Consider the following 25568-nt stretch of genomic DNA (forward strand, 5'->3'; position numbering starts at 1 on the left):
TTAACGATTCAATTTCCTCTCTGACAATAAGCAAAACAATAGATTTATTTCATCACTGAGCATCCCCTATTCTAAACTGACAGTACTATGCATAATACAGTACTGTAGCTAGAAGTCAAACAAAAACTTGCCTGAGTTTGTTGTTTTCTTCTTCTAGCTTCTCAATTTCCTTCCTAGCCTTTTCTTCATTTTGCTTACTGGCCTGAATTTCAGAATAAATTCAAAGGTACTTTTAATGTATGGTTAATTGAAATAAGTATACTAATCAGGGAGAACTTGGCAAAATGTGTAACCTGTCTGCCAAGCTGAGCTGTTTCCATCGTGTGGTGTCAAGTGGTAATATATTGGTTACAGCTGCTAGACTTGTTTTATGATAAATATATGGGGCTCAATGTTTAGCAAAGGAATTACATACACGTTTTCTGCAACATACTCCAATGACCATAAACTTTTGAAATGACTTTCAATTTAGCACAGCCTGAGTTAAATTTGCATACCTTTAGCTGTTTTTCAAGGTTTTTGACCTCAACAACTATATTCTTTTTCTCCAGTGAAAGTTGTTCTTGATCAAGTAGAAGCTTGCTAAAACTTGAAGCTAACTCTTCATAGCTTTTCCTGTTGTGAAAGAAAGGATTGGCCATGTAGCCAGATATTTAAGCATTCATGCGCTTATTGTGGAGACCCAAGTAAGGTTTATGAAAGGAAATATTACAATTAAACTGTTTAGCACCTATTTTTTCTAATAATCAAAGTTAATCAAGATAACTTACTCTTTTTGTGCGAGGATCATCTTTAAATTATCTACTTCTTCCAAAGAGACTCCCTCCTTTCCAAGAGCAGCAGATAACTGTTCTTGAATCTCACATATTTCAGACTAAAGAAGAAAATCACTTTGTTAAGCATTGAAACAAAAAAGTGATCAAATTTAAAATGTACAATGATAATAATTATTAAGACAACTGAAGTTTACTTGATGCAAGTATGGAAACAAACCTCTTTATTTTGAACAACATGCTTTAACCCTTCCTGATCTTTCTGCAGCTGTTCTATATTCTTCTCAAGGTTGCCATTTACCTCTGAAAGAAGCTCAGCTGCTTCCTGAAGTAAAAAGAAGGACACAGTGAAACCGACTGTACTGTAGATAAGGGATGGTTTGTTATTAGTGGTTAAAGAATATAGAGCTATACTGCTTTTTGCACATGCCAATGAATCATGACTAAAGTGTTATGAAATGTCTGTGCAGCACAGTTGCAGTATATTGTAAAACACGTTTTAAAAACAGATAGGTGTCCAGACCTTTAGTTCACACAGGGCTGTGTTTTTGATCTCCAGTTCAGTTATCAGGTTCCCAGCCTTTTTCTCTTCATTTTTAAACTTTTCCTCTAAAGCAGTTATGGACTGTCTAGCCATTCCCTATGAAGGGACACACAATATACAAATATGTATCTTAGAACATTCTCTCATGCTATAACAATCAACATATACTCCACTTGAAAAAAATAAACATATATCACAGCTTGATTAACTTAAAATGGAATCATTACATAAATAATTGAAATCCAAGGAAATTCTCTGACAAAAAATCACAGTTTATAACAGAATAAATATATGGAGCATTACCAATTTGTCTGTAAGCTGTTTGATTTCCTTTTCTTTCTCTTTTTTGTGTTCTTCTATCGCTCCTAAAACACACAAATAAACATAAGGCAACAGAAGTATAGCCATTGCGCAGATAAATGTAGAAACTTCAGAAAATAAATGTTTCTGATTACCTAATTCACAAGTTTTTTTATTTGCTTCCACTAAAATGTTGTTAAAATTCTCTTCGAGTTCTTCTGACCTGTACAAACAATACTATTGAAAATAATAGGAAAACAGAGCATGTTTTGTTTAATTTAAAGCATAATGAATAAAAACATGGTATGTAACATCCTGTCCATCAATATGAAGGATATCCAGGGATCTAATAAATCGCTGTCATACGCCAGGACTTGGAAGGTTGAAAACAAAACTGTATTGTATAGAACTCATAAACACGCGAGAAGCATTCATTCTGAAAAACAAGCCTACTGACAAAAAATGTTTGCGACAAAATCTTCATTTCCAAGTGTGCCATTTTTACCTCAGTTTCTTCATTGTAAGAGATGTCTCTAAACTCTGAACTGTATCCTGCAGCTTCTTAATCGCTGCTGCCTGACATTCTTTCGTTTTATTAAGCTCTTCCGTGGCTGCGTCTTTCTCCACAATTACTTGCCCAAGTGCCTGTTCTTTAGTTTCTAACATTGTCTCGAGAACTTGCTGACGTTTCTAAATAGAGGTAAGAATTCAGCATTACCAGCAAACTCTGTATATGATCTTGTGTCCAACAAACAACAGACAACATCCACTGAACCCTCACATGTTGACTCTACCTGGGTTTTTTTAAGGGAGCTTTCTGCTTTTTCCAGGTTATCTAAAAGCACCTCTTGTTTTCTATGTGACTCTTGTAGATCCTTATATTGTTTTCCTGACAATGAAAAATAAGTTTAATTATTGTTCTGGAATTCCGATTCTCAGACCTTATGGACAACCTTTCTACCATAAAAACACATATTGACAAGTTAAACATGCCTAACTTAATATTAAAACAATCCAACTGAATAATTACTTGCTGCTTCTTCTAGCTGCTCATATTTCTGCTTTGTTTCTTGAAAATGAAGCCATATTTGCTGAAGTTCATTATCTTTTTCATCATACTTCTGCTTAAGCTGCGACACCTGTAAACAAATGACATTATTTTAAATATCTGAAACAAGCGTTATGCGTTTTAAAGTGGCAGTATTCTGCATGCTCATGTTTATTCAGGGTTGTGGATTATGACTGTGGCTATAAACATGTATGTCCCTGCTATTTATTTTTTCTTCAGGGTTTTCAGTGAAGTAATACATGGAAATATCTACTGTACCTTAATAAATGCATATTGAGGGCTTTCACAGATCTTTACAGCACATACAATGTCAGCCTTTAATATAGGTTTGCTTATTTGCACAATGCTGTACACCAGTTGCCAATCATGCAAGCAAACCCGTTTAGAAAAGAACCACATTTGTGGAGATTTCTAGGGGTTATGGAAAAGGGTCATAAAGCCATTTTAGGGACAAACCTGTTCTTGTTTCTTCCTCAGTTCTGCGTGACATTCCCTTATGAGTTCCTCACTCTGCTGTTTACTCTCTTTTACTTAAAAATTAAAAATTAAAATTAAAAATGAAGGAGTCATATTGTTTCAATGAAATCTATTCCTCTCCACACATATCCTCCCAGGATGCTCCAGTACTATATATAGAAAAACTGTTTAACTAATTAAAGTGATCATTAAGAACTGAAAAACAGTGGTTGTTTATCCGTTATAAGTTTGTTACATTTTCCACACACAGTAATAATGATCTAATCAGTTTAAAACTCACATTTAATCTTCATCTCCTTTCTTTCATTTTCAGCTTGGATTTGAAGGCCATCAAATGCCAGTACCATCCTCTGGGAAAAAAAAAATCAAAGATATATCATTTACAAACACAGTACAATTAAACTGTTATTATGAGTTGTTTTATTCTCAGGAAGAGGGTTTTTTTTTACCTGGATGTCCTTGTTATTCTGAATAAGCAGGTCATGTGTTTCTTCTCTCTCTGATTCATCTAAAATTCAAACAACAATGTTATTTAAAAGTATAAAGGTATAGATTGAAATACTGATCATTGGTTTAGTTCTTAATTGAATATATGCATATTATTACTGGTCTAACAATTTCATAAAAACAGTGCAGTTATTACTTTAATGAGCACTCCAAGAGTATGTTAAAGTAGTACTGTACGGTTTTAAAGGATTTTCCCAAATTAGATTTTATATTTACTTACATAAATTAATTTTCTCTCCTGATCTTTCAAAAGTTTCCTTTAGCAGATTACATAAATGTCTGGTGGCCAAATTTCTGTAAAGAACAGGGATAACACCATTCAGCATTAGATTTACAATATACAGTATTTGCAAACATTTGCAGATTCAATCTTTTCTGCCACAGCATTACATGGCATCTGCTGTTAATATTAATACATTACAACCTAAGAAATCACATACTTGTTGTTCATATTTTTATTTTCATTCATCTCTTCTTCCAATTTCATGCTCAGACTCTCGTTTCCAAACTAAAAAAGGAAAAGATAAAAGCATGTTTTCTTAAATAGCAATACTTTGACAAATATATAAATATATAATTCGCTGGTGAATAAAACTCTAAACTGTCATTTTAGGGATTTTTCTGGAAAACAAAAAATAAAAAATAAAATGTGATTGACCTGTAACTCCTGAATGGCTTTGCGCTGGTTTTCAATAGTTCTTTTATTTTCCTGTAATTTCTTATCCTTCTGTATAACTTCAGCATCCATGGCCACTTTCCATCTCTTTATATTCTCAGCTTCTTCATAAAGCTTGGAATAAATCTGACTGGCTTTTTCAGTGCACTGTGAACAAATAAATCAACAGAACACAATTCTGCCCACCACCTTCAGAAGAGGTGTTGATTTTCTTATTAGTTCAAAAATAAAGGATGAATGCTATAACAATATATTCCAGAATATTTTATTCATGTGTACAATTATCTGCATTTTTTAAGAAAAGTATTGTTCTAGCTAAATTTAACGCTAAAGAGGACAGCATAAGTAGTGGTCTGTGATATGGGGTGAACACAAATACTTAAATACTGAATATCTTCATTGCAAGATATGTATAAAATACAAATCTGCATTTCCAAATTACCACTTCTTCTGGCATTGTTGGTATCTTCTTTAAAACAGGGTCTGGGGAGAAAAATAACACTAGTTATATATAGGCACATTATGGGCAGGTTTCTGAAGAAGGTTTTTTAAAGGTAAGCTGTGCGTGGGGGTCACCTAGCTTGTGCAACGTGCTTCATTCTCGTGTATATTTACCTGGACTGGCTGGTTTTGAATACTTGGAGGCGTTTGTCTTTGTTAATGGCAGGTTTGAGTCATTACTATCAAAGTGCTTCCCAAAAGCCTGCACAAAAAAACATACAAATAAAAACACAAATACTTTAAGCCAGCAATAATAAGAACAATAATTACTGCACGTGACCACTGGTTTCCATTCACACTGACATTACTGGGACACAGACTGCTCTTAGATAAAGTGAATGAAATTACACAGGGCCACCCCTCTGAGTACCTGGGTTAATCCTCCAGTCTCCGTCATTTCTTGAGGTTTTACAGCAAACACCGGGCCAAGACTGATCCGTGGAGGTAAAAACAATTTAAATGGTCTCTCCTTCTCCATCGTGCAGCTTGTGTACTGAGCCTGGAAATAATGCACTGCTAGAAAAACACAATGTTAAACAATGTGGAAACCATGAACACAAATTCCTGTGATTTAAATGACATTAAACTCCAGAACATGGAGGAGATTATCAATGTATAAGAATAAACAAGTCAACATGCATGCTTATTTATTATTATTATTATTATTATTATTATTATTATTATTATTATTATTATTATTATTATTATTTCATGAGCAAATAAAAATAACAAAGCGCTTCCCTTACATTTAAAACGTTACAATACAATATTAAATAAATCTCTCGATTTATTTCACTATATTTAATGACCTCTGTACTGCAGAGTGCTTTAAAAGCCTCGTTGTATTTAAGGTAAATTAAAGAGACAAAGGGTGTCCCTGAATCACGCTGTTGTTATTGTTATTATTATTATTATTATTATTATTATTATTATTATTAGTATTAGTATCACGGTCTGATAACCTTGAAGCTCAACAGTCCACACAGAGAACGTTCGCGTTTGAATTCAGCCCCGTGCGCGCTCCAGGTGAGCTGCAGGGTCGCGTGCCAGCAGGCTGCACCTTTGCAGGTTTTTTTTCACGCAACACGCCTTTGCATTTCCCATAGGAGCTTCATGCAGAATATACACCCCGCTGAGAACTGCGTCTCACCGGGAAACCTGTGGGTAAGCTGTATGAAAACCCCGCAAGACGACTGAGGCTTGCACGAGTGTAGACAAACGCATAACAGGGTAACAGCGTTAGAACAGCACAGTGAAGAGGTTTATAACGAGCATGTGTGTTCCTGGACCAGTTTAACAGCTCTGTAACCAGCACCCAGTACCTCTGTATTAAGCCCAATATTGGGTACTAAGTACTGTATATTTAGTATTTTTTATCGTGTTTGTTGATTACATGATTTAATATTCCATATATATATATATATATATATATATATATATATATATATATATATATATATATATATATATATATATATATATATATATATATATGGAAATAATAGGTATACGCCTGATACAGTTCTGTGTAAAGTTCTGATTGCACCGCAGGCTTTCACATTATATTACGGGTACAACTTTGCACGATGACAAAGGGCACTGTTAGCGGACTGTTACTGTTAGTTACAAACTTTCCAGCAGGTGTAGCTATGCAAAAGAACCACTAGGTGTCACTGCAGCATTGTTTTTATCGGCTGAACACAGGAGGCGGGCTGGGTGGAAGGTGACAGGATAGTAAATGTTGGAATTCGCTTGTAATTCGTAAATAAATGATTTTTTTTTTTTTAATCTGAAGAATGATGACGTTCTGTTTGTTTTGCAGTTGGGGTGGCCAATTCTTTTCACAAACGTATATACTTTAAATAATAAAACATCCTATAAGTGCAGAACTTCAGCTGTAGCTTTGCCAGTTTAATATTTGATGTAAATGTACACCCATAAAAAAAAAAAAAAAAAAAAAAAAAAAAAAAAAACTTTTTTCTACGATTTTTCCAGACTGTTTTCTTTTTAACAGAGTTATTTTGCATGTGTGTTCTAATTTTAACCACACACACACACACACTAAAAGCTACAATGGCCCTATTGTCCAAATTAATATGGAAAATGTGTGCTCATTTTGGTTTGGCCTTTAATAACATCCTGAACATTTGTTATAGCAATGTTGTCAATTATAAGGCTGAGTATTCCTTCAAAGGAAATTGAACCAGGTTCAAAAACACATACAAGCAAACATACAATACAGGTTTTACAGAGAGATCGGTTTCACATCCAAAGTTCTCACAGTCAGAAAAGCTTTACATTATGTATTTAGTTGTATTGTTTTGCTCCTCGTGTACTATGGGATGTATTTGTATGGTCATTGTTCAGTTTCCTGTGTGTTTCCCGTAGTTCCCAGGGTTAACTAAGGGCTCTGCAATTGCATCCAGTCAGTACAGTCTACCACGGCACTGTGCGTTCAAAGCAAGGCGAGGTGGTAAGCATTGCATTGCTTAACATGCGCCATTGCAACACTGCACAGAAACCTTCTAATCTTTGCCTGTTTTGTTTGCCAAAGTGATACCAGCTGAATAACGACTGGGTTTGACTTTCCACACTAAGAGATTGCACCCTGGAGTTTTATTAAGAGGGTTTACCTGCATGGACCTTTGCTGTTTGATCACCTTGCTGTGCTTTTACCAGGGTACCCCACAGGGAACTTTTGAAACTCATCCCACTGCAAGCTTGGCTGTAGAGAGAAGCCCCACTTTCAGTGAAGTGCTCTGATAACGCGTATAAATTGCAGAGCCTGACAAAGTGAGCCACTGAGGGAGAGACAATTTAAACCCTGCCAGCTGGAAATACTGTGCTGGATCCTCCCCAGCGGCGTGCTTAACCACTTCATATTTCCTGAGCAACACGCCTTCCGGTTTCTTCACTATCTAGAGGAACTATTGTTCTCCTTTAACCCTGAGTCACTGCAGCTTTCTCGTTCGCGCACAGTAGCTGCCCAACACCCAAAATCAGACAGCGTGGATTTAAGACAACACATGCCTATTGTGTTGCACAGTAAACATTACATTGCAATTAGAAACCCTCTCAAGAGCAGCTGGAGCTAATCAACTGAACGAGGACACAAAGAACACCAACAGCTCTCCACAATTCCAATGATTTATTAGAAGGATTCCTGAGTTCTGGAATTAGCAAAAGAACAGTCGGCATTGAATGTGTTTTTGTAGAATGGAATGAGAATTTGTGCTCACGAGAAGCACAGTATAATATAATCCATACATTCAGACCCTTTACTAATAGAAAACACAGTAGCAGAACCTGTTTCTAATACAGATGCAACTGTGTCCAAATTCACACTTAGGTATGGGTGGACTCGGTTCCTTTTCCTTCATAATGCCCTCCTTCAGCGGCTGTGTAATGTAATAGGACAAAACACCTGATTTTAGTTTTTAAAATTCAGAAATCGTTTTCTGGGGTTGCACCTACAGACAGTGGAGGACAATCTGTATATAAAAAACATGAAGGCACAAGGCATTGGGATGTTTGCGATGTTTGGCATTCGTATAGATGTGATTGTGACTGGTGAGTGAGCAGGGCTTCCTTCCAGGGGGAATGCATTTCACAGTACAGCCCTGTACATGCTCTCTGTGCGAAAGAGAGTAAACACCTGCTTTCTCCTTCTTCTGGCAAGCTTTGGTGACACCCGTCCTTCAGAAAAACGAGGTCCTACTGGAAGTGACTCTGCAGCAGCTTCACTTGTGATGCACAGTTCACCCCCAAGTCTCTGTAAGTCACTTTGGATAAAAGTGTCTGCTAAGTGACTGAAGAAGAAGAAGAAGAAGAAGAAGTCTGGTGACTCACACAACTAAAGATGTGAAGCAAGTGGTTTTCTAATGAGCAATCTCTGTACTTTGTACAGAATTACACCTTCCAGATGTCCTTATACAAATAAACTGATCACTATGTGAAAATGCACAGTATGCAGGTTACAAAAAGACGTAGCTACCTTGACAGATTAATTGCATCATGTGGGAAAAAGGGTGTAACCAAAAATAGCTACATGGAAGATATTTTCAGCTATGCTTTACTCGTTTGGTCCAAATGCTTGTGTTTCGAATGATAAGCCATTCTTTCTGGCTCTCCGTTACAACTATTTTTATGCAAGACACTGCAGAATGAATCTTTGTGTCAATATCCTTGCTCTCAAATTGTCCGTTCTCAAATCGCCCCAGTTTTACGTAGCTGGAACATTCCACCTTCTCTTTAATCTGTGCTGGGTCTTCTCCCAGTTCGACCTCTCCAGCATGAAGCACATCCGACTGCCTCTCCTCTGTGCTGCTTCGAATTCGGAGTCTCGTCAACTCCACGGGTTTGGCAAACACGATGGTGAAGTAATCCCCCACCGATGGAGACTTGCCCCAGAAATATTCATCCACGTTGCTGTAGGCTTTGTTGGGATTGTAGTTCTCAAACGTGCTGATGTTGGTGTAGATAGTAGCCGGAGGGTTGTCTGGGAGATCAAGGGAAACCTCTTCAAAGTCGTCGTCTTTAAGCTTGTTGGCCGTGCCCAGGAAAGAGGAGTAAAACCCATTGTGCTGAAACAAAGACGGTTTGAAACGAATGACGTCCTTCTGGGCGAGCAAGACCCGGAAATGAACCAGGAGCCAGTCGCAAGGCATCTCCTGGTAAAACATCAACAGGAACTGGGCCAGTCTGGGAAGATCGCTGGACTGATAAAGCTTTCCGATGTACCCCAGCTTGGAAAACTCCAGGGTCACCCAGTAGGATCCCTCCCTGGAGGTCAGGACTTTCTTAATGGCGGTGAAAAAGGATTTGGAGCAGTGGATGTCATCCTCCAGCATCAGATAGTAATGTGACAGGTTGGCACAGAAGTTGAGCAGGAAGGCGTAGTCAACGTTTTGTTTGGAGCGGAACTGCACGCGGTTCGGAGCGTCATTGAAGTTCTGCTTGAGCCCCTGCAGGGGGGGGTAGTGCTCCTGGGGTGCGTGGATGACTATGAGGTGTCCCAACAGCACATGGTGGGAGAAATTCCTGGAGATGTCCTTCACCACCTTGCTGTTCCAGGCTTGGTCGAAGTCGGCCAGATGAACGACCACCACCATCTCCTTTAGCTGCTGAAAAATGGACTTGAGCGTCTCCAGGAGGTAATTCCCTCGCTTCCTCTTGATCGAAGACAGCCCTACCGCCAGGTATTCTGAAAAGAAGAACCAGAAGAATCTTCGTTGGACGACTGCTGAAAAATGGACTTCCTGTTCCTCTCGGAGTAAATCTGTTGCATGGCCACCTCTCTGGCCCATCTCCTGCTCTCCTCCTGTAATGAAACATTTCAGCAGAGGATGAGAGCCCTGTCGAGCAGGGCAGAGGAGCGCCCCCACCCCGGGGGTTCATCCTATGTGCAATACAAGAAAAGTGCTTCTCCAACGCCCAGTTTAATTACACAGCACCTGATTCCCAGCATCGCTTTCTGGATGGCTGTTGGCAAGACCATCGCTGGTTATGGATAATAATTTAGCTTCATTACTCACAGCGGCAAAGCTGTCTTCCTCAGTCCTCAGACTGACAAGGAGGAGGAGGAGGAGGAAGAGAGACAGGGAGCCCAAAGTCATCAGAAATCTCTTCCAATAGCATCTCATTGCAGCGACGCCTCAGGAACACAGTTTAACCCGTCTGAAACGAAACCACACAGCCAATCCAACCCTCAGGACAATATTCAACGCCAGTTATCATGCAGAGGGCAGGTTTCACAGACCCGTTTCCTGGTGTTACCTTTGGTAAGGTAGCCCAGGATTAGTGCTAATCGGAGTCTGTGAAACCAGCCGGGGGGGGGGGGTTCAAATTGACATTTATCAAAGCCCTCAAATAAGCAGATGCTTATCAACTTAAAAAATAATATTCAAAACAAAAAGAAAATTGGCGACCTTCACGACATGAAAATACGAAACTCCTAACATTTTCACTGGCACTGCGAGACAGTCCATTCATTTAAACGAAGCATGTCTTGAAAATCATTTGAAACATGCGCTCTTACTATTGCGCTCAGCGCTTCATCAGCGTCATTGCATTTTAATGACAGGAGACTGACGGTGGTGCATGATACCTGATAAACTGAGGCACTGGAATTGGTTCCATCCCAACTGGGGAGTTCCATCAATCAACAACACCAAACACCCAGAGAGAGAGAACACCCTCCAAGCAAGCCATCAGTACTGCGGAGCGTGAGGGAACTCCCAGAACATGAACACAGACCCACTCTTTCACTGATGAACCTTGTTTTGTTTTGTTTGTTTTTTTGCATTATTGTAAATATATATGTAAATAAAATCTGTGCTTGGAAGTGGCGTGTTGACCACAGTCTCCAGTCTCTCTCCTATCTGCCTGCAGATCACTCCTGCCCCTATTACAGTACTAATTACAAAAACACAATAATGTTATAAACATACACCTTGCAATGTAATATTTACAAGGTCTCTCAAATGTAAACACGTTCTCAGCACACCCGCATGACTGGTTATGCAAAGCAGAGATTTTATAGATTAACAATTGTAACAATGTGTTTTCAAACACATGCATGCACGTTGCACACTGTAAATATTACACAGAAAATGAAACTTATTAAACACTTCAAACACACACACAGATTATACACAGTAAATATTATATAGAAAATATATAGCTATATAGAAAATAAAATTTACTGCAACAAAACTCTTCAGAGACAACTCAAAAACAAATCCGGGGAGGGTCTTTAGGGACCTTTTGCAACGGTTTCCTCCAGTCTGTGAATCACACGCGTTTCCTTGTTTTCAGTAACTTCTAGTTTGCTTTGTAACGAGGTGTGGTGCAGATGAGATGTTGCTGTGGATGCAAACCCCGCGTGTCCAATGTAATAAAAAAACACTGTGGCAACGGGACAGGGGGAGGGGGGTGTAAACTCACTGCGGCTTTCTTTTGTAGTTTAAGAATGCACATTTTTTTTAATTACATTGCTCTGATAGACCATTGTTCTCTTCTCTCTAAAACCCCACCAAAGCCGGAGTCGTCAGTCGGCCTCTCTGAATAGCTGAACCCTGATCCAGGTCATTAACCCTTGAATGTTCAGGTGCGCTCTTTGCAGTCTGCTAACATGGCGGCAGTGCCGCTGCTTTCAGAAAGAAGTCGTTAGTTCACCTGTACTGGCTGGATTGCCTGCAGCTCCAGAGCGCAGACTCGTAAACAGCGATCATGAGGACAGGTGCAACAAGGCTTGCTATGCTGCCTGCGGCGCCTTACCTTTTAATGAGCTGCCAAAAACACTATTATCAGCGTTAATATGATAGCCGAGGGACAGGAAGAGAGTGCAGCAGCACAGATACAATGTGTTCATCAACGCCTCCGAGAACAATTACCATCGAAAAGTAAAAACACACATTATATATTTACCATCGTCTATTTTAATGAATGTTTCCATGGAAAACAGTTTGATATCTGATGATATATATTGTAACATGAATCTACTTTGGGTAGGCAGTCGTCAGTTTGTGAATTATAATAATGTAACTGAAATTGACTGCGCATGCGATTTACTGCCTGAGCAATGCCATCCATTACCAATGGAAATACGAGGAATCAACTAAGTGACCAAACTAATACGCGCCATGCTATCAACCGAACAACGCGAGTTCGCTCCTGAGAGTTACATTATTATTATTATTATTATTATTATTATTATTATTATTATTATTATTATTATTATTATAAACCCAGATAGGCTGCGCCCGTACACCGCACACTCCATTCAATATGGTCACATTCATTTCAAATAGTAAGACAGTACTATAAGTGACTAACTACACAGACCTCGGGCAAGTTGAAAAAGTATCTCCCAGTAGAAAACATTTTTAAAAACCAAAAACTAAAACCCCGTACCTGCAGATTCAGAGTGCGTGGTCGGTCATTTCTGGTTCCTCGTTCGTATTGAACGGCGTCTGGTTAAAGCAGCTGTATTGGGGTGTATTTCCAATGGGTTTTGATCAGATCCCGCTGGTTTAAGCAGCTGTATTGGGGTGTATTTCCAATGGGTTTTGATCAGATCCCGCTGGTTTAAGCAGCTGTATTGGGGTGTATTTCCAATGGGTTTTGATCAGATCCCGCTGGTTTAAGCAGCTGGTATTGGGGTGTATTTCCAATGGGTTTTGATCAGATCCCGCTGGTTAAAGCAGCTGTATTGGGGTGTATTTCCAATGGGTTTTGATCAGATCCCGCTGGTTAAAGCAGCTGTATTGGGGTGTATTTCCAATGGGTATCAGATCCCGCTTTAAAGCAGCTGTATTGATTTCAGATCCCGCTGGTTTAAGCAGCTGTATTGGGGGTGTATTTCCCGTTGGTTATGCTCGCAGGTTGGTGGTTGGTTTCATTGCACTCATGAGAAGTTGCTGTCAGTTCCGCGCATTGCCGGAATACAGCCGCTGTATTGCTTTTTAAAGAGACACGGCGCCAAATGAAGAGGCTGGCTTTCACTGATCAGGCAATAATGAAGGGCTTTCAAATGCACATCATATTTAGATATGCATACAGGATACAGCATGCACACATACAGGCAGACACACAGAGCGACAGACACACAGAGATACAGACATAGACACAAAGAGGCACACAGAGACAGACAGGTCCATTTTACAGAACTTCTCTTGAATGGGCTGGATCTGTGGGTGTCTGTATGAAGAGGGGGTGCAACGCTGCCTCTGCTTTTCAAACTCAATCATGAGTCATTATCGTTTTAATCACACTTTATTAATTCAGAAATACATGTAAGAAATGAAAGCCTCATTTTTATATATAAGTGCAAAGAGAGAGAGAGAGAGAGAGAGAGAGAGAGAGAGAGAGAGAGAGAGAGAGAGAGAGCGCACAGCTAGAGGAGACCGCGGGGGCATCTTCACTGGACTGATCTCTTGCGGTTAGTAACCTTTATTTGCTTTGCAGCCCGGCAGGCAATGGAGACCTCAGGTGAAATGAATACTAAAAGTCGTAATTGGAGAGCAAACACCGGTTATCTGTTTACTGTTTCAGGGTATTTGCACAGCACGCCTGCGAGAAGAGAAACACGGGGTTTGTGCAGAAATGTCACGGATCATAACGTAATGTAACCTAATAAGGGTTGATATTGCGTGACATTGTGCTCAACACTTTATTACACCAGATTCACTGTGTTACTGGGGACTGTAAAGCCTCTGCTCTCTGCTCTAATTGGGATTGGGGTGGATCGGATAATCACATTGTTTTTATAACTGAATTACAGCTGAGATGAGTCTTGTAAATGAATGGTTTCACATGCTAGCATTGACACGGAGTTCAGTGTGTTAAAAGGCCTGTTTAATCAGATCAGTTAGTGGTCTGCAGCTTGACTCGGGTTCCGTTTCACACTCAGTTCGTCTATAAAGATTTGATTTAGAAGCCACTGGGACACAAATTAAACGTGTTGTTGTTTTGCTTCGATTGGTTTCACAACAGTACATTTCAAACTAACCGCAGGTCGCCTTCAAGTAAATTCAAGCTCTCAAGTTAGCTTGCTTTCATGGAGGCCCTACGACACGCTACAGACAGAAAGAAACCAGCCGCTTCCAGCAAAGACTGCAGAGCCCTGCCGCAGCCAGGCTACAGGTGGAAGATGGTGGAAGGGTAGTCCGAGTGCAGGGGCTTGCAGCTCTTGCAGGGGTAGATGGCCTTCTTGACACAGTCCACCAGCTCCTTGCGGAACTTGGACTGCGTGCAAGCGTAGAGGTACATGTTGAAGGAAGCGTTGGTGAGGTCCAGCATGGTCCCGATGTCAGCCGCCACGTTAATGGGGATGGTGTAATCGGTGCGGTCGATCTCGTAGTGCGCGCTGCGGAGGATGATCTGGGTGACAAACCTGGTGATGGACAGCAAGGCGAAGGTCATGGAAACGGTGATGAGAAGAACCACCGACTTCCTCTTCTGGCTCTGGAAGTGGCTGGGAGCCTGGCGGCGCACCCCGGCCGCGGCGTGGACCTTGTTGCTGAGAACGATCTGCCGGAGAGTCAACCCATTCAGGGTGAAGATCACCACGAAGGGGACGATGTAAACCAAGGCGGTCTGAAACCACACCAGCCCGCGCACGTAGAAACCAGGCAGGTGCGGATCGTGCATGCAGACAGGAGTCCCGGGGTGACCGCTCCTGTTGAAGTAGGACTTGTTGGACCAGAAGTACGGGACAGCACACAGGTGGCTACAGGAGCACACCAGGGTGATGGTGATAACGGCACATTTCGGGGTGCAGAACCTGGCTTTCAGGCTGCAGTTGTTGATGGCAATGAAGCGTTCCGCTGTGAAGGTGACCACCAGCCAGGTGGAGGCGTTGTAGGCTCCGTAGTTGAAGATGTCCCTCAGGCTGCACCAGGGGTCCTTGCTCCAGAAGGGCTCCTCAACGTGGAACTTCAGCACCATCTCCATGACGACGATGAGAATGAGGACCAGCGTGTCCGCCACTGAGATCGCCATCAGATAGTAGGTGCTGGACTTTGACAGCATGCAGTTCCGCCTCCAGAAGATCAGGAAGGTCACGATGTTGGCTGGAATAAAATGAAGCACATTGACGATGGTAAGCACTCCGGTACAGTGTGCCGGGACCTGCGTGCGCGCTTCTCCGCTTTACAGCGCTTTTCAATCAAGCTCCAGGAAGCAGTTACTCGAGGGCAGTGGATCCCAGTCCTGGTCCTGGAGACCCCTGTGTCTGCTGGTTTTCATTTACGCGGAGCATCCAGTTGCTTCCCTAAACCCTTAATTGAACTGATAATTTGCTTATTTTATACTTTTTTTTAAACTGTTCTCAGCTTTCAAGTCACTTACCCGATTTTACAGTTAACGTGAAAACTGTTTAAGAGCTGGAAACAATTAAAAAGGCCTAATTAATGAAATGATCAGTACAAGTAAGGGTTTAGTTAAGTAAGCGAGAGCTCAGCTGGAAAAGCAGAAGACACCGGGGTCCCGAGGACCGGGGTCGAGAAGCACCGCTCTGTGTAATAATAGCGTCAAACACGTGTGTTAACGTTAAGAGACCTCGTTTAAAACACATCGCTTTTAAAAACGTGTGTTTGAAGAACAACCCGTGCTATTGAGCGTTTATTTTGTTTTTACTGCCTTTATGCGAGAGAAAAAAAATGCCATAAAATTCTAGGTGAGGCAAAACTTTTGGCCGCAGATTCACGAGTTTGTAATTTTCACATCAACGCGTATTGCCCAGCAATCACTGGAAGGACGTGGATAAATATTGGACAGATAAATCACTTGATGTACATTTTAAGCTAATCTGCTCTTCCAAAAAACGTCTTTCCAGCTTCATCTAGAAAGCAGTTAAACCGCATCTGTTTCCATACCACCGTTGCTGTGCCACAGAAGGAAAGCGATACCGCTGTGGTACCTGGTGCCCCAGGTGAGCTTTTAGGAAGAGCAGCCCCCCAGACCAGATCGCAAGCTAGAAGCGCCCACGCACCTGAAGAAGGACGCGGGACGGCCGGTACTCACAGGGTATCCCGACGATGGCGAGGAAGGGGTAGAACGCTCTCTGAAGAGGAAGCATCCAGTGCTCCTGTCCGCTCATCTCTGCCCCTGGCTCTGCACCCCTCCGCCCCGCTCCGGGCTCCTTTTTACTGCTTTATGTTGATCATTCTCATTACTGCTCGGTAAACAATACGACGCTGCCTTTAATATAGCAGAACAGCCCGGAGCGGCTAGAGCAGGACCGGCCGCGGTTAACCATTAGCAGCAGAGCTGCAGGGATCGCTGGGCAGTGAGAGCGTGTGCGTGTGCGTGTGCGTGTGCGTGTGCGTGTGCGTGGCGGAGACATTCCGTGTAGCCAGGGCGGCTCAAATACCCCGTTGTCTGAAGAACTTGAACAGACAGACGGACATGAAGGCAGATAGAAAGATAACTCCAAAACAAATGCACAAATACATATTTACATACAAAGACAATTCTGTAGTCTCCTGGCTTCGGGGCGAAGTGATCACACTGCAGTGTAGCCCAGTACTCTGGGATCCACAGGACTGTATCAAACACTTATTTTTAAGGTTAAATACAGACAGACAGACCGGCCAGGCAGGTACAATAGCTAGACAGGGGAGTTCTTTTTGACGTTTTCAGATGTTGGGTAGTTATCAGTTAATACAGTCCTGAAGCTAAAAGAGAGCAATTCAAACAGACATGAACTGCAGACTGAGACACGACGGTCTAGAAACGCAATTCAAACAGACATGAACTGCAGACTGAGACACGACGGACTAGAAACGCAATTCAAACAGACATGAACTGCAGACTGAGACACGACGGTCTAGAAACGCAATTCAAACAGACATGAACTGCAGACTGAGACACGACGGACTAGAAACGCAATTCAAACAGACATGAACTGCAGACTGAGACACGACGGACTAGAAACGCAATTCAAACAGACATGAACTGCAGACTGAGACACGACGGACTAGAAACGCAATTCAAACAGACATGAACTGCAGACTGAGACACGACGGACTAGAAACGCAATTCAAACAGACATGAACTGCAGACTGAGACACGACGGACTAGAAACGCAATTCAAACAGACATGAACTGCAGACTGAGACACGACGGACTAGAAACGCAATTCAAACAGACATGAACTGCAGACTGAGACACGACTTACTAGAAACGCAATTCAAACAGACATGAACTGCAGACTGAGACACGACGGACTAGAAACGCAATTCAAACAGACATGAACTGCAGACTGAGACACGACGGACTAGAAACGCAATTCAAACAGACATGAACTGCAGACTGAGACACGACGGACTAGAAACGCAATTCAAACAGACATGAACTGCAGACTGAGACACGACGGACTAGAAACGCAATTCAAACAGACATGAACTGCAGACTGAGACACGACGGACTAGAAACGCAATTCAAACAGACATGAACTGCAGACTGAGACACGACGGACTAGAAACGCAATTCAAACAGACATGAACTGCAGACTGAGACACGACGGACTAGAAACGCAATTCAAACAGACATGAACTGCAGACTGAGACACGACGGACTAGAAACGCAATTCAAACAGACATGAACTGCAGACTGAGACACGACGGACTAGAAACGCAATTCAAACAGACATGAACTGCAGACTGAGACACGACGGACTAGAAACGCAATTCAAACAGACATGAACTGCAGACTGAGACACGACGGACTAGAAACGCAATTCAAACAGACATGAACTGCAGACTGAGACACGACGGACTAGAAACGCAATTCAAACAGACATGAACTGCAGACTGAGACACGACGGACTAGAAACGCAATTCAAACAGACATGAACTGCAGACTGAGACACGACGGACTAGAAACGCAATTCAAACAGACATGAACTGCAGACTGAGACACGACGGACTAGAAACGCAATTCCACAAACAGTCCAGTTTGAGGAAAAGCACGTCTTTTCTTCTCTTAGGAACTTTTGTTTAAGAATATAACATTATCAGTATTTCTTCCTGTAAATATTTACAATTCTGCATTTCAATCCTCCGACGGAGGGAGAGCAGAGCGGAAACCATGGTCACCTAATCCTCTCTAGTCAGCGGCTCTGTTTCCTATCTGAAAACCAACAGAACAGTTCATGCCAACATGGTCCTGTTACTAAGAACAGGTGGCATTTCAGCGTCATCTTCCAGAGCTAGAAGGATCCCGTCCCACGGAATCACTCTCACGATTATTCCTTACACAGATCACCATCTGAAGCTGATAAACATTACACAGCACACTGTATTGAAATATGACGAATTAAAGCACTTTCTACCTGCCCTATGAGATTTATTATTGAGATTATTATCCAGAACAGGGCATGACATGATCGTTCACAGCATATAGACAGTAAGTAAATAACTGTGAAACACCCTCATGACAAACTGCGTTATAACATCATAATCCGACTACAGCCCCGCAGATTCCCTTGCTAGGTCACAATCAGAAGGTTTTTTGTTTTGTTTTTTTTATCTTGCTCGTTGCCACTATTAAAAACGCTGCAGTTTAATTAGAAATCTGCACAGCTCTGTTTGCACTTCAGTGTTGCAATATAACATTTACAAGGATGACATCGGCGCTCAGATAAGAGTTTGCTAATCCCGTCTTGAAATGCGTGGATTGAACCGGGCAGTAACCTGCACTGCGACAGCCAGAGAGACGTCCTTTTATAACTGGATGGAGAGGCAACATGTTCAAACAAAACCAGATTTAAAACAGCTGCTTCCTGGAAGCACATAACGTGCTAAACCGCAGCACGGGAAGCAACCGTTTAAAAAAAAAATAATATCCCCACCCGACCCAAACAATAAACACAGCAAAGGAGCAAGCCAAAAAAAATGAATTCTGCTTATACAAGTTTTATTTCTACAGATTTACAGTTCCCATTACTCCCAGTCAACTGAGTTCCACATGTCCAAATGCAATAATGTACTGCACTGGCAAAATGGCAAACCCGAATGTAACCTGTAAGCGAAACAGGAGAAGAAAACCCGGAATGACATGCAAACGCGTCTGCTACCAGCAGGGGGCGCGCAACGCACCTGTCTAGATTCTACGCTAAATCCACAGTGAAGCAGAATGTACCGGTGCCTGTAATGTTCATTTGAAGATAACTACCAGTGTTAGCTGTTCCTGGCGGAATGGAAATGCGTATACAGTAGCATCTTCCACAGCCACAACAGGGACAAGCGCCTTGCTTTAAACCAGCACAGACGCGGATAAGGGGCAGAGGTGAAATAGCACCACCTAGTGTCTCTGCTTTAGTATGACACTATCAATTAAGTTTGAAAACAGCCTCTTCCACAGAGAGTTCAGTACCTGTGAATCAAAACTCATGTTTCAATTCTGAAGACTAAGCTTGGCTGCAGGTGGGTCTTTCCAACGCTCTCTGTGCTTACGTCACAGGCAAAATGTTTTGAAAATGAAAACTAACAGAATATAAATAAATCTCAACCCAAATCCCCATTTAACTCCTGGAGAGAGATTATTATAATCACATGTGAAACACCTGAGTTTGTATCTACTTGCACACATTTTTCCAATGTATCTTCTTACAGTACATTGATGGGATAAGCTTGAACTAAACCATTTACAATTCTGCCAGATAATATGAAACAGCTCCCATATATATAAAAACATTATACAAGACTTCTCTGCACCAGGTAACGTGCACGGCCCATCTTTCTGCATTAATGCTCTCGTTACTAGAGAGAGATTAAACATTACACAGTACTGAATTTGTAGAGGCAGAATTTTACTACCAAGGGTATGTCTTATACAAATTAGGGCAAATCTAACACTCTACAGAGTGTGTGCCCAAGCACACACCAGCCACCAAAACACAGCATCTGGCCACGATTCCATTCCGTGCACCAAACTGGGAGTTGGGGAAAGTGCTTTCCACACGTGGTTTTGTTCCATGCCCTTGCACCATGTGGTTAGGAGATGTTAAGTCCGGTTGGAAGCTGGGAACTGTGGATGCCACCAGTCCACGAGACGCACGCTGTGCACGGGGTCGAGGACGATCTGCACCCCCTGCTCGTTCCGCGGCTTCCTGCCCTTCACCATCGGGGAGTCTTGAAACAGCAGGCGCGCGCGATGGTGCCTCATGTCTGTACTCACGTTCACTGTGAGCTGGGGGGTGGGGGGAGAGGGGGGAGGATTAAGAATATCTTATCAACAAACAACTGACAAATGTTCATATATTTTAACAAATCCAAATTTCACACAGAACCCTGCGCTGGAGGCTTACCAGCGTTAACGTCATGCCCATGACCACAGGAGTGAAGATGAAATTCAGCGTCGTGACCTGCAGCAGGAAGCAGTCGTGGTCAGGGTTACTGTGAACTTCCTGGTACTGCCTCGGATACTGAAGGCCGTTTCCACAGCCGTTCTTCAACTTGGGAGGCTGAAACACAGCAGCACATTCTGGAATTAAACTAGTGCAAAGCACACTATTGAACCCAAAGGATTAATAAAATCACTGCCCGGGTGCACAGCCACACTGCCGCGTCGGGGGTGGGGGGGGGGGTCTGCTGACGTTTAAATCCAAGGTTCTGGTTTCATATGGCCTGCAAGAAGAAATCTGGTCTGCTTTTAAAATATTTCTACCTAACTGTAATGCTCCAATTTACTTGCAAGCTTCATGCGACAATGAGATTTGCTTTTAATCTTTACTCAGGGAGCTCTTCGTAACTTAGCAAGCTTTGAAAACTATCTGGCACAAACTGTTAAACTAATTTAAAATTAACCCCATTACGACGTTTATTTTTGCACAAGCAAAAAAGTTACAAACCCCCACCCGTGACGCAAGCATGAAAACTGCTATGAAATCCTCACCTGCTTTAGAAACTTAAAATTGAATTCCCACAGCGGTTCTGCTCTGCTCCCAACTATCTTGTTGACCCAAAAGAGCAAACACTGTAAAACGAAGCAAACAAAAAACAGAGGAGGCGCTGCTGTGAACAGGGCTTTGCATTCAATTTGACAGTCAATAGTCTTCAAGCACCAAGTCATTACAGAAGTCCAGAGTCTATAAAAGCCAATTAAATAGTTTGTCTTGTACTGCCACACAAAATGGGCATAAATACAGATTTCTATATGCGGTGGTGTGATGTTTTGAGTGGACAGATCTACAGTGTGAAGAAGCGAGTACAGCACTAGCCAAATCAGGGGGAAAACTGCTTCCAGGGAGAAAACCTCAAAGAGTTTAGGAAGGAGACCAACTACTGGCACGCCTGTGAAAAGATCAAAACTAAACAGGGCCGAGTGCAAGGACAGTAGAATGACACTTTCTTACTCTGAAAATCTGGACTTCTCATTAACGACCATCACCCTTTCTCCACCTTCCTACCTTAGAATTGAGGATAGTCATAGGAGTCGACTCTGGGATGGAGGGGCTTCTTGAGACACGGGAGCAGAAAGGCTCATACAAGTGGTACAGAGAGCGAATCACGCGAGCACGGAGACCCCTCACCTTTCCCATGGAGTCTGGCTGGAGGCGCGCAGGCAAGTGTGCATCCGAGACGTAGTGCCTGGAAACACAAAAAGGAGGGTCCATTACTGGGCTGTGAGAAACGCAGCCATTCACAATGCTGTAATCAATAAATCAGCAGTTAAAAGTTAACACATGGAGTCTTACACACACACCTGCACAGGGAGACCCTACACCACACACACAGTGGCATGGCAGGAAGAGGTCCGCACAGAAAGATTTTAAAAGGGCAGCTGAGCTCAGTGCTTTTACTGACACTCTGCTACAGCAAGTGGCAAGAGATTAGCTTGTGATGCAACACTGCCTGCACGCGTACTTCTGCACTCGCATGCAGAACTATCACCACTCAGACTGCCAGCTGTTCACAGAGCTGCTCGGGGCTTGAAGCATCATTACACCGCAACACAAGGCAGAAACTTACCGTTTGTACAGCCTGGACCAAAACGCCGCCGTGCAGGAAACAGCCCACGCATTCTTACAGATGAGAGCAAATTTACAGATGTCTTCTGGACGGATATAGGAAGCCAACAGCAGCCAGACATCAACGGGGTACTCTGCTCCATCCCCTGCATCAGCATCTACTAACAAAACTAAACAGAATGATACCAGAACAAGAGCAGAAGCCAATTTTAAAAAGAGACGCACATTTTGCTATGCAGACATTTTCACGTAAACTTTCAATTAAAACCACCAATAACAGGGGGGGGGGGGGCGGTAAGAAACTGCAGGGAGTTTTGAGCATCTGCCACGGGCCAGTTCCCAGCATGTAGATCTAAAGCCAGCAGCAGACAGAGCTGGCACGTGCAATCAGCAGAAGCTGCAGCAGCGATCCCCATGGACTCTGATCAGTCGCTGCGGCTCGGTTTGGCGAGCAGAGCAGGGTTTGACAGAGCTCTGTTTTGAGAAGAGTTTGGCAAGCAGAGTATGGCAGAGCTCGGTTTGGCGAGCAGAGCAGGGTTTGGCGAGCAGAGCAGGGGTTGGCAGAGCTCTGTTTTAAGAACAGTTTGGCAAGCAGAGTTTGGCAGAGCTCGGTTTGGCGAGCAGAGCAGGTTTTGGAGAGCAGGGTTTGGCGAGCAGAGTTTCAGCCGGTGCTTTACCTTTGTGTCTCTTGCTTTTCTTTTTCCTGGAAGCCCTGAGCTCGCCGGTGCAGTCCTCTGCGTCCAGCTCGTCGCTGCTCTCCTGGGCTTGTCTTCCGACCCCCGCGATGGAGGACAGCACCTCCTCTACGGGGCCGTGAGAGGCTTCCAAGCCACACAGCAACTTCACTGCAACAAACACCAAGAACACATGCTCACAGACTGCTGGGGGGGGAGAGAGAGAGAGAGAGAGAGAGAGAGAGAGAGAGAGAGAGAGAGAGAGAGAGAGAGAGAGAGAGAGAGAGAGGTCTCTCACACAGAGTACTGTCTCACTCTCACACACAACAGACTCACGCTCACTGCTCGCTGTGTACTCTGTCAGTGACAGCACAGAGTCACTCACTCGCTCGCTTCGAGTGTACTTGGGATCACCGACACAGGCACAGTCACGATGAGCGGAGCTGTGTGTGTCAGCTGAGTAGCTCTCTCAGACAGACACAGTCACTCACTCGCTCGCTCGTACTCTCTCTCTCTCACACACAGTCACTCACTCGCCGCTCGTACTCTCTCTCACACACAGTGTGTGTCAGTGCTCGAGACGTACCTCTCTCACACACAGAGAGTCGCTCGCTCACTCTCTCTCACACGTGCAGTCACTACTCTCTCAGAGAGTGTGTGTGTCAGTGAGTGAGCGAGCGAGCATGAGAGAGAGTGTGTGTGTCAGTGAGTGAGCGAGCGAGCATGAGAGAGAGAGTGTGTGTGTCAGTGAGTGAGCGAGGGTGCATGAGAGAGCGAGTGTGTGTGTCAGTGAGTGAGCGAGGGTGCATGAGAGAGAGAGTGTGTGTGTCAGTGAGTGAGCGAGGGTGCATGAGAGAGTGTGTGTGTCAGTGAGTGAGCGAGGGTGCATGAGAGAGCGAGTGTGTGTGTCAGTGAGTGAGCGACGGTGCATGAGAGAGAGAGTGTGTGTGTCAGTGAGTGAGCATGCATGAGAGAGAGTGTGTGTGTGTGTGTGTGTCAGTGAGTGACTGATCGAGCAGACTCGGACAGGCTCAATAAACACAAAACACTGCGATTGATTTGGCTTTAGCATTGGCCAAGCAAAAGCTTACATCATGGGGTTCTCGCAGTGGCGGTACTGAAGAAGCTTACCTTCTTTTTCAATTGCATTTGCAACGGCTTTTTTCACTCTCCCAGACCTCACAACAGCTGGGTCAGAATTGGCATAATCTGCCACGGTGACTGCAGGAAAGAAAACAAACGCAGGTTAGCAATGAATACCATTCGGCACCACTCCCTCTGCCACCTGCACACCCAACTCCGCAGCGCAGAACAAATACGATGTCAGCTTTAAGAAACATACGCGTCGATCCATTTCTCGTAATTGGAAATGCACCTCTCTACAGCGCTCCTGATCACGGGAACGGGTTAACCGAGCAGAGCGCCCCGACACGCCCGCTGCCGGCTCAGGCAAACCCCGGGGCCGCGGCCTCGCCGCGCTCTCTGCCGGCGCTTTGCAGTACCTGACTCCGAGCAAACATCCTCGGCGCGGAACTTCAGCCGTTTTCGGCGCCCTTTCTTGGGCATGGCGGCGGCAGCGAGGGGGGTCTGAGGCCGGTTACCGAGGCTGCGGCTCCTGCCATGTCGCGACGACACGCAGAGACACCGGGAAACGGAGAGAAATGAAGGGAAAGCAGAAGCGAGCTCCTCCGGGATCTGCAGCCATCGTGGAGCTGAGGCACACCTCGCACAACCACGCGAGACCTCCCCAAACCGGCCCTCCAGCGCCACCGTGCGGATCAGAGGAGAGGAGAGGAGAGAGAGAGAGAGAGAGAGAGAGAGAGGGAGAGAGAGGAGGAGAGAGAGAGAGAGAGGGAGAGAGGAGGAGGAGAGGAGAGAGAGAGAGGAGGAGAGAGAGAGGAGGAGAGAGAGAGAGAGGGAGGGGGAGGAGAGGGAGAGAGAGAGAGGAGAGAGAGAGGAGAGAGAGAGAGAGAGAGAGAGAGAGAGAGAGAGAGAGAGAGAGAGAGAGAGAGAGAGAGAGAGAGAGAGAGAGAGAGAGAGAGAGAGAGAGGAGAGAGAGAGAGAGAGAGAGGAGAGAGAGAGAGAGAGAGAGAGAGAGAGAGAGAGAGAGAGAGAGAGAGAGAGAGAGAGAGAGAGAGAGAGAGAGGAGAGAGAGAGAGAGAGAGAGAGAGAGAGAGAGAGAGAGAGAGAGAGAGAGAGAGAGATCTTTTTCACCGGTCCTTTGCCTAAGCGGCCGTGTCATTGTTGACTCGGTTTTAGCTCTCTTCTTGTTTAACTCCTAGAGGACAGACCATCGCTTTGCAACCGACTGACCGCACAGCACTGTATCATTGCAGTGATCTGCAGCTAGCATGGTTATTTCCACACGCTTTGTATAAAGGCAGTTTACTTACTCGGTCTCCTATAAAACGCTGCTTTGATACACTGGAGACGGGAGATGCTGTCCTAAATTCTTAATATTGAAGGTGACTCTATATTGCCGACAAAAAAAATACAAAAATGTCAAGTGGCCATCATTTAGATTGGGTCATTTTACAGTAAAGGTAGCGTTATTTAATTGCAAGGGCTGCA

The 25568-nt window shown here is 43.5% G+C and overlaps 4 protein-coding genes and 1 long non-coding RNA gene across 7 annotated transcripts; all 5 read right to left on the reverse strand.

The window, feature by feature from the left end:
• Positions 1-735: 735 nt before the first annotated feature.
• Positions 736-5393, reverse strand: LOC121299530 (synaptonemal complex protein 1-like). Its single transcript, XM_041227310.1, has 16 exons — positions 5218-5393; positions 4962-5049; positions 4329-4829; positions 4111-4178; positions 3891-3964; positions 3613-3671; positions 3444-3513; positions 3143-3216; positions 2648-2756; positions 2412-2506; positions 2123-2307; positions 1773-1840; positions 1621-1682; positions 1297-1413; positions 994-1098; positions 736-874 (listed from the first exon to the last, which is right to left on the reverse strand). The coding sequence occupies exons 3-16, from the start codon at positions 4416-4418 to the stop codon at positions 767-769; spliced, it is 1284 nt and encodes a 427-aa protein (XP_041083244.1). The 5' UTR covers positions 4419-4829; positions 4962-5049; positions 5218-5393; the 3' UTR covers positions 736-766.
• Positions 5394-8684: 3291 nt separating this feature from the next.
• Positions 8685-10054, reverse strand: LOC121300191 (alpha-1,3-mannosyl-glycoprotein 4-beta-N-acetylglucosaminyltransferase C-like; the record flags this gene model as incomplete). Its single annotated transcript, XM_041228687.1, has 1 exon — positions 8685-10054. A coding segment is annotated over one exon (1146 nt), but the record flags the coding sequence as incomplete, so codon positions are not given.
• A 25-nt stretch (positions 10055-10079) lies between these two features.
• Positions 10080-12995, reverse strand: LOC121299603. The gene is made up of 3 exons (XR_005947436.1): positions 12762-12995; positions 10382-10523; positions 10080-10167 (listed from the first exon to the last, which is right to left on the reverse strand). It is a non-coding gene; the product is annotated as an uncharacterized LOC121299603 (long non-coding RNA).
• Positions 12996-14486: 1491 nt separating this feature from the next.
• LOC121300192 (probable G-protein coupled receptor 139) lies at positions 14487-16449 on the reverse strand. Its single transcript, XM_041228688.1, has 2 exons — positions 16374-16449; positions 14487-15421 (listed from the first exon to the last, which is right to left on the reverse strand). Exons 1-2 carry the CDS (start codon positions 16447-16449, stop codon positions 14487-14489), a joined length of 1011 nt encoding a protein of 336 aa, XP_041084622.1.
• Positions 16450-19214: 2765 nt separating this feature from the next.
• On the reverse strand, positions 19215-24761 carry LOC121299601 (transmembrane protein 183-like). 3 transcript variants are annotated; one of them, XM_041227423.1, is made up of 8 exons: positions 24500-24761; positions 24129-24218; positions 23001-23168; positions 22325-22484; positions 21763-21943; positions 21249-21329; positions 20662-20817; positions 19215-20543 (listed from the first exon to the last, which is right to left on the reverse strand). In XM_041227423.1, the coding sequence occupies exons 1-8, from the start codon at positions 24561-24563 to the stop codon at positions 20358-20360; spliced, it is 1086 nt and encodes a 361-aa protein (XP_041083357.1). In that variant the 5' UTR covers positions 24564-24761; the 3' UTR covers positions 19215-20357. The 3 variants fall into 3 exon arrangements, with proteins under 3 accessions (XP_041083357.1, XP_041083355.1, XP_041083356.1); XM_041227421.1 differs by having other exon boundaries at positions 22325-22481; positions 24500-24658; XM_041227422.1 differs by having other exon boundaries at positions 21886-21943; positions 22325-22493; positions 24500-24658.
• Between the last annotated feature and the right edge of the window lie 807 nt (positions 24762-25568).

The sequence above is a fragment of the Polyodon spathula genome, chromosome 25, assembly GCF_017654505.1.
Source record: "Polyodon spathula isolate WHYD16114869_AA chromosome 25, ASM1765450v1, whole genome shotgun sequence".
Lineage (NCBI taxonomy): Eukaryota > Metazoa > Chordata > Actinopteri > Acipenseriformes > Polyodontidae > Polyodon > Polyodon spathula.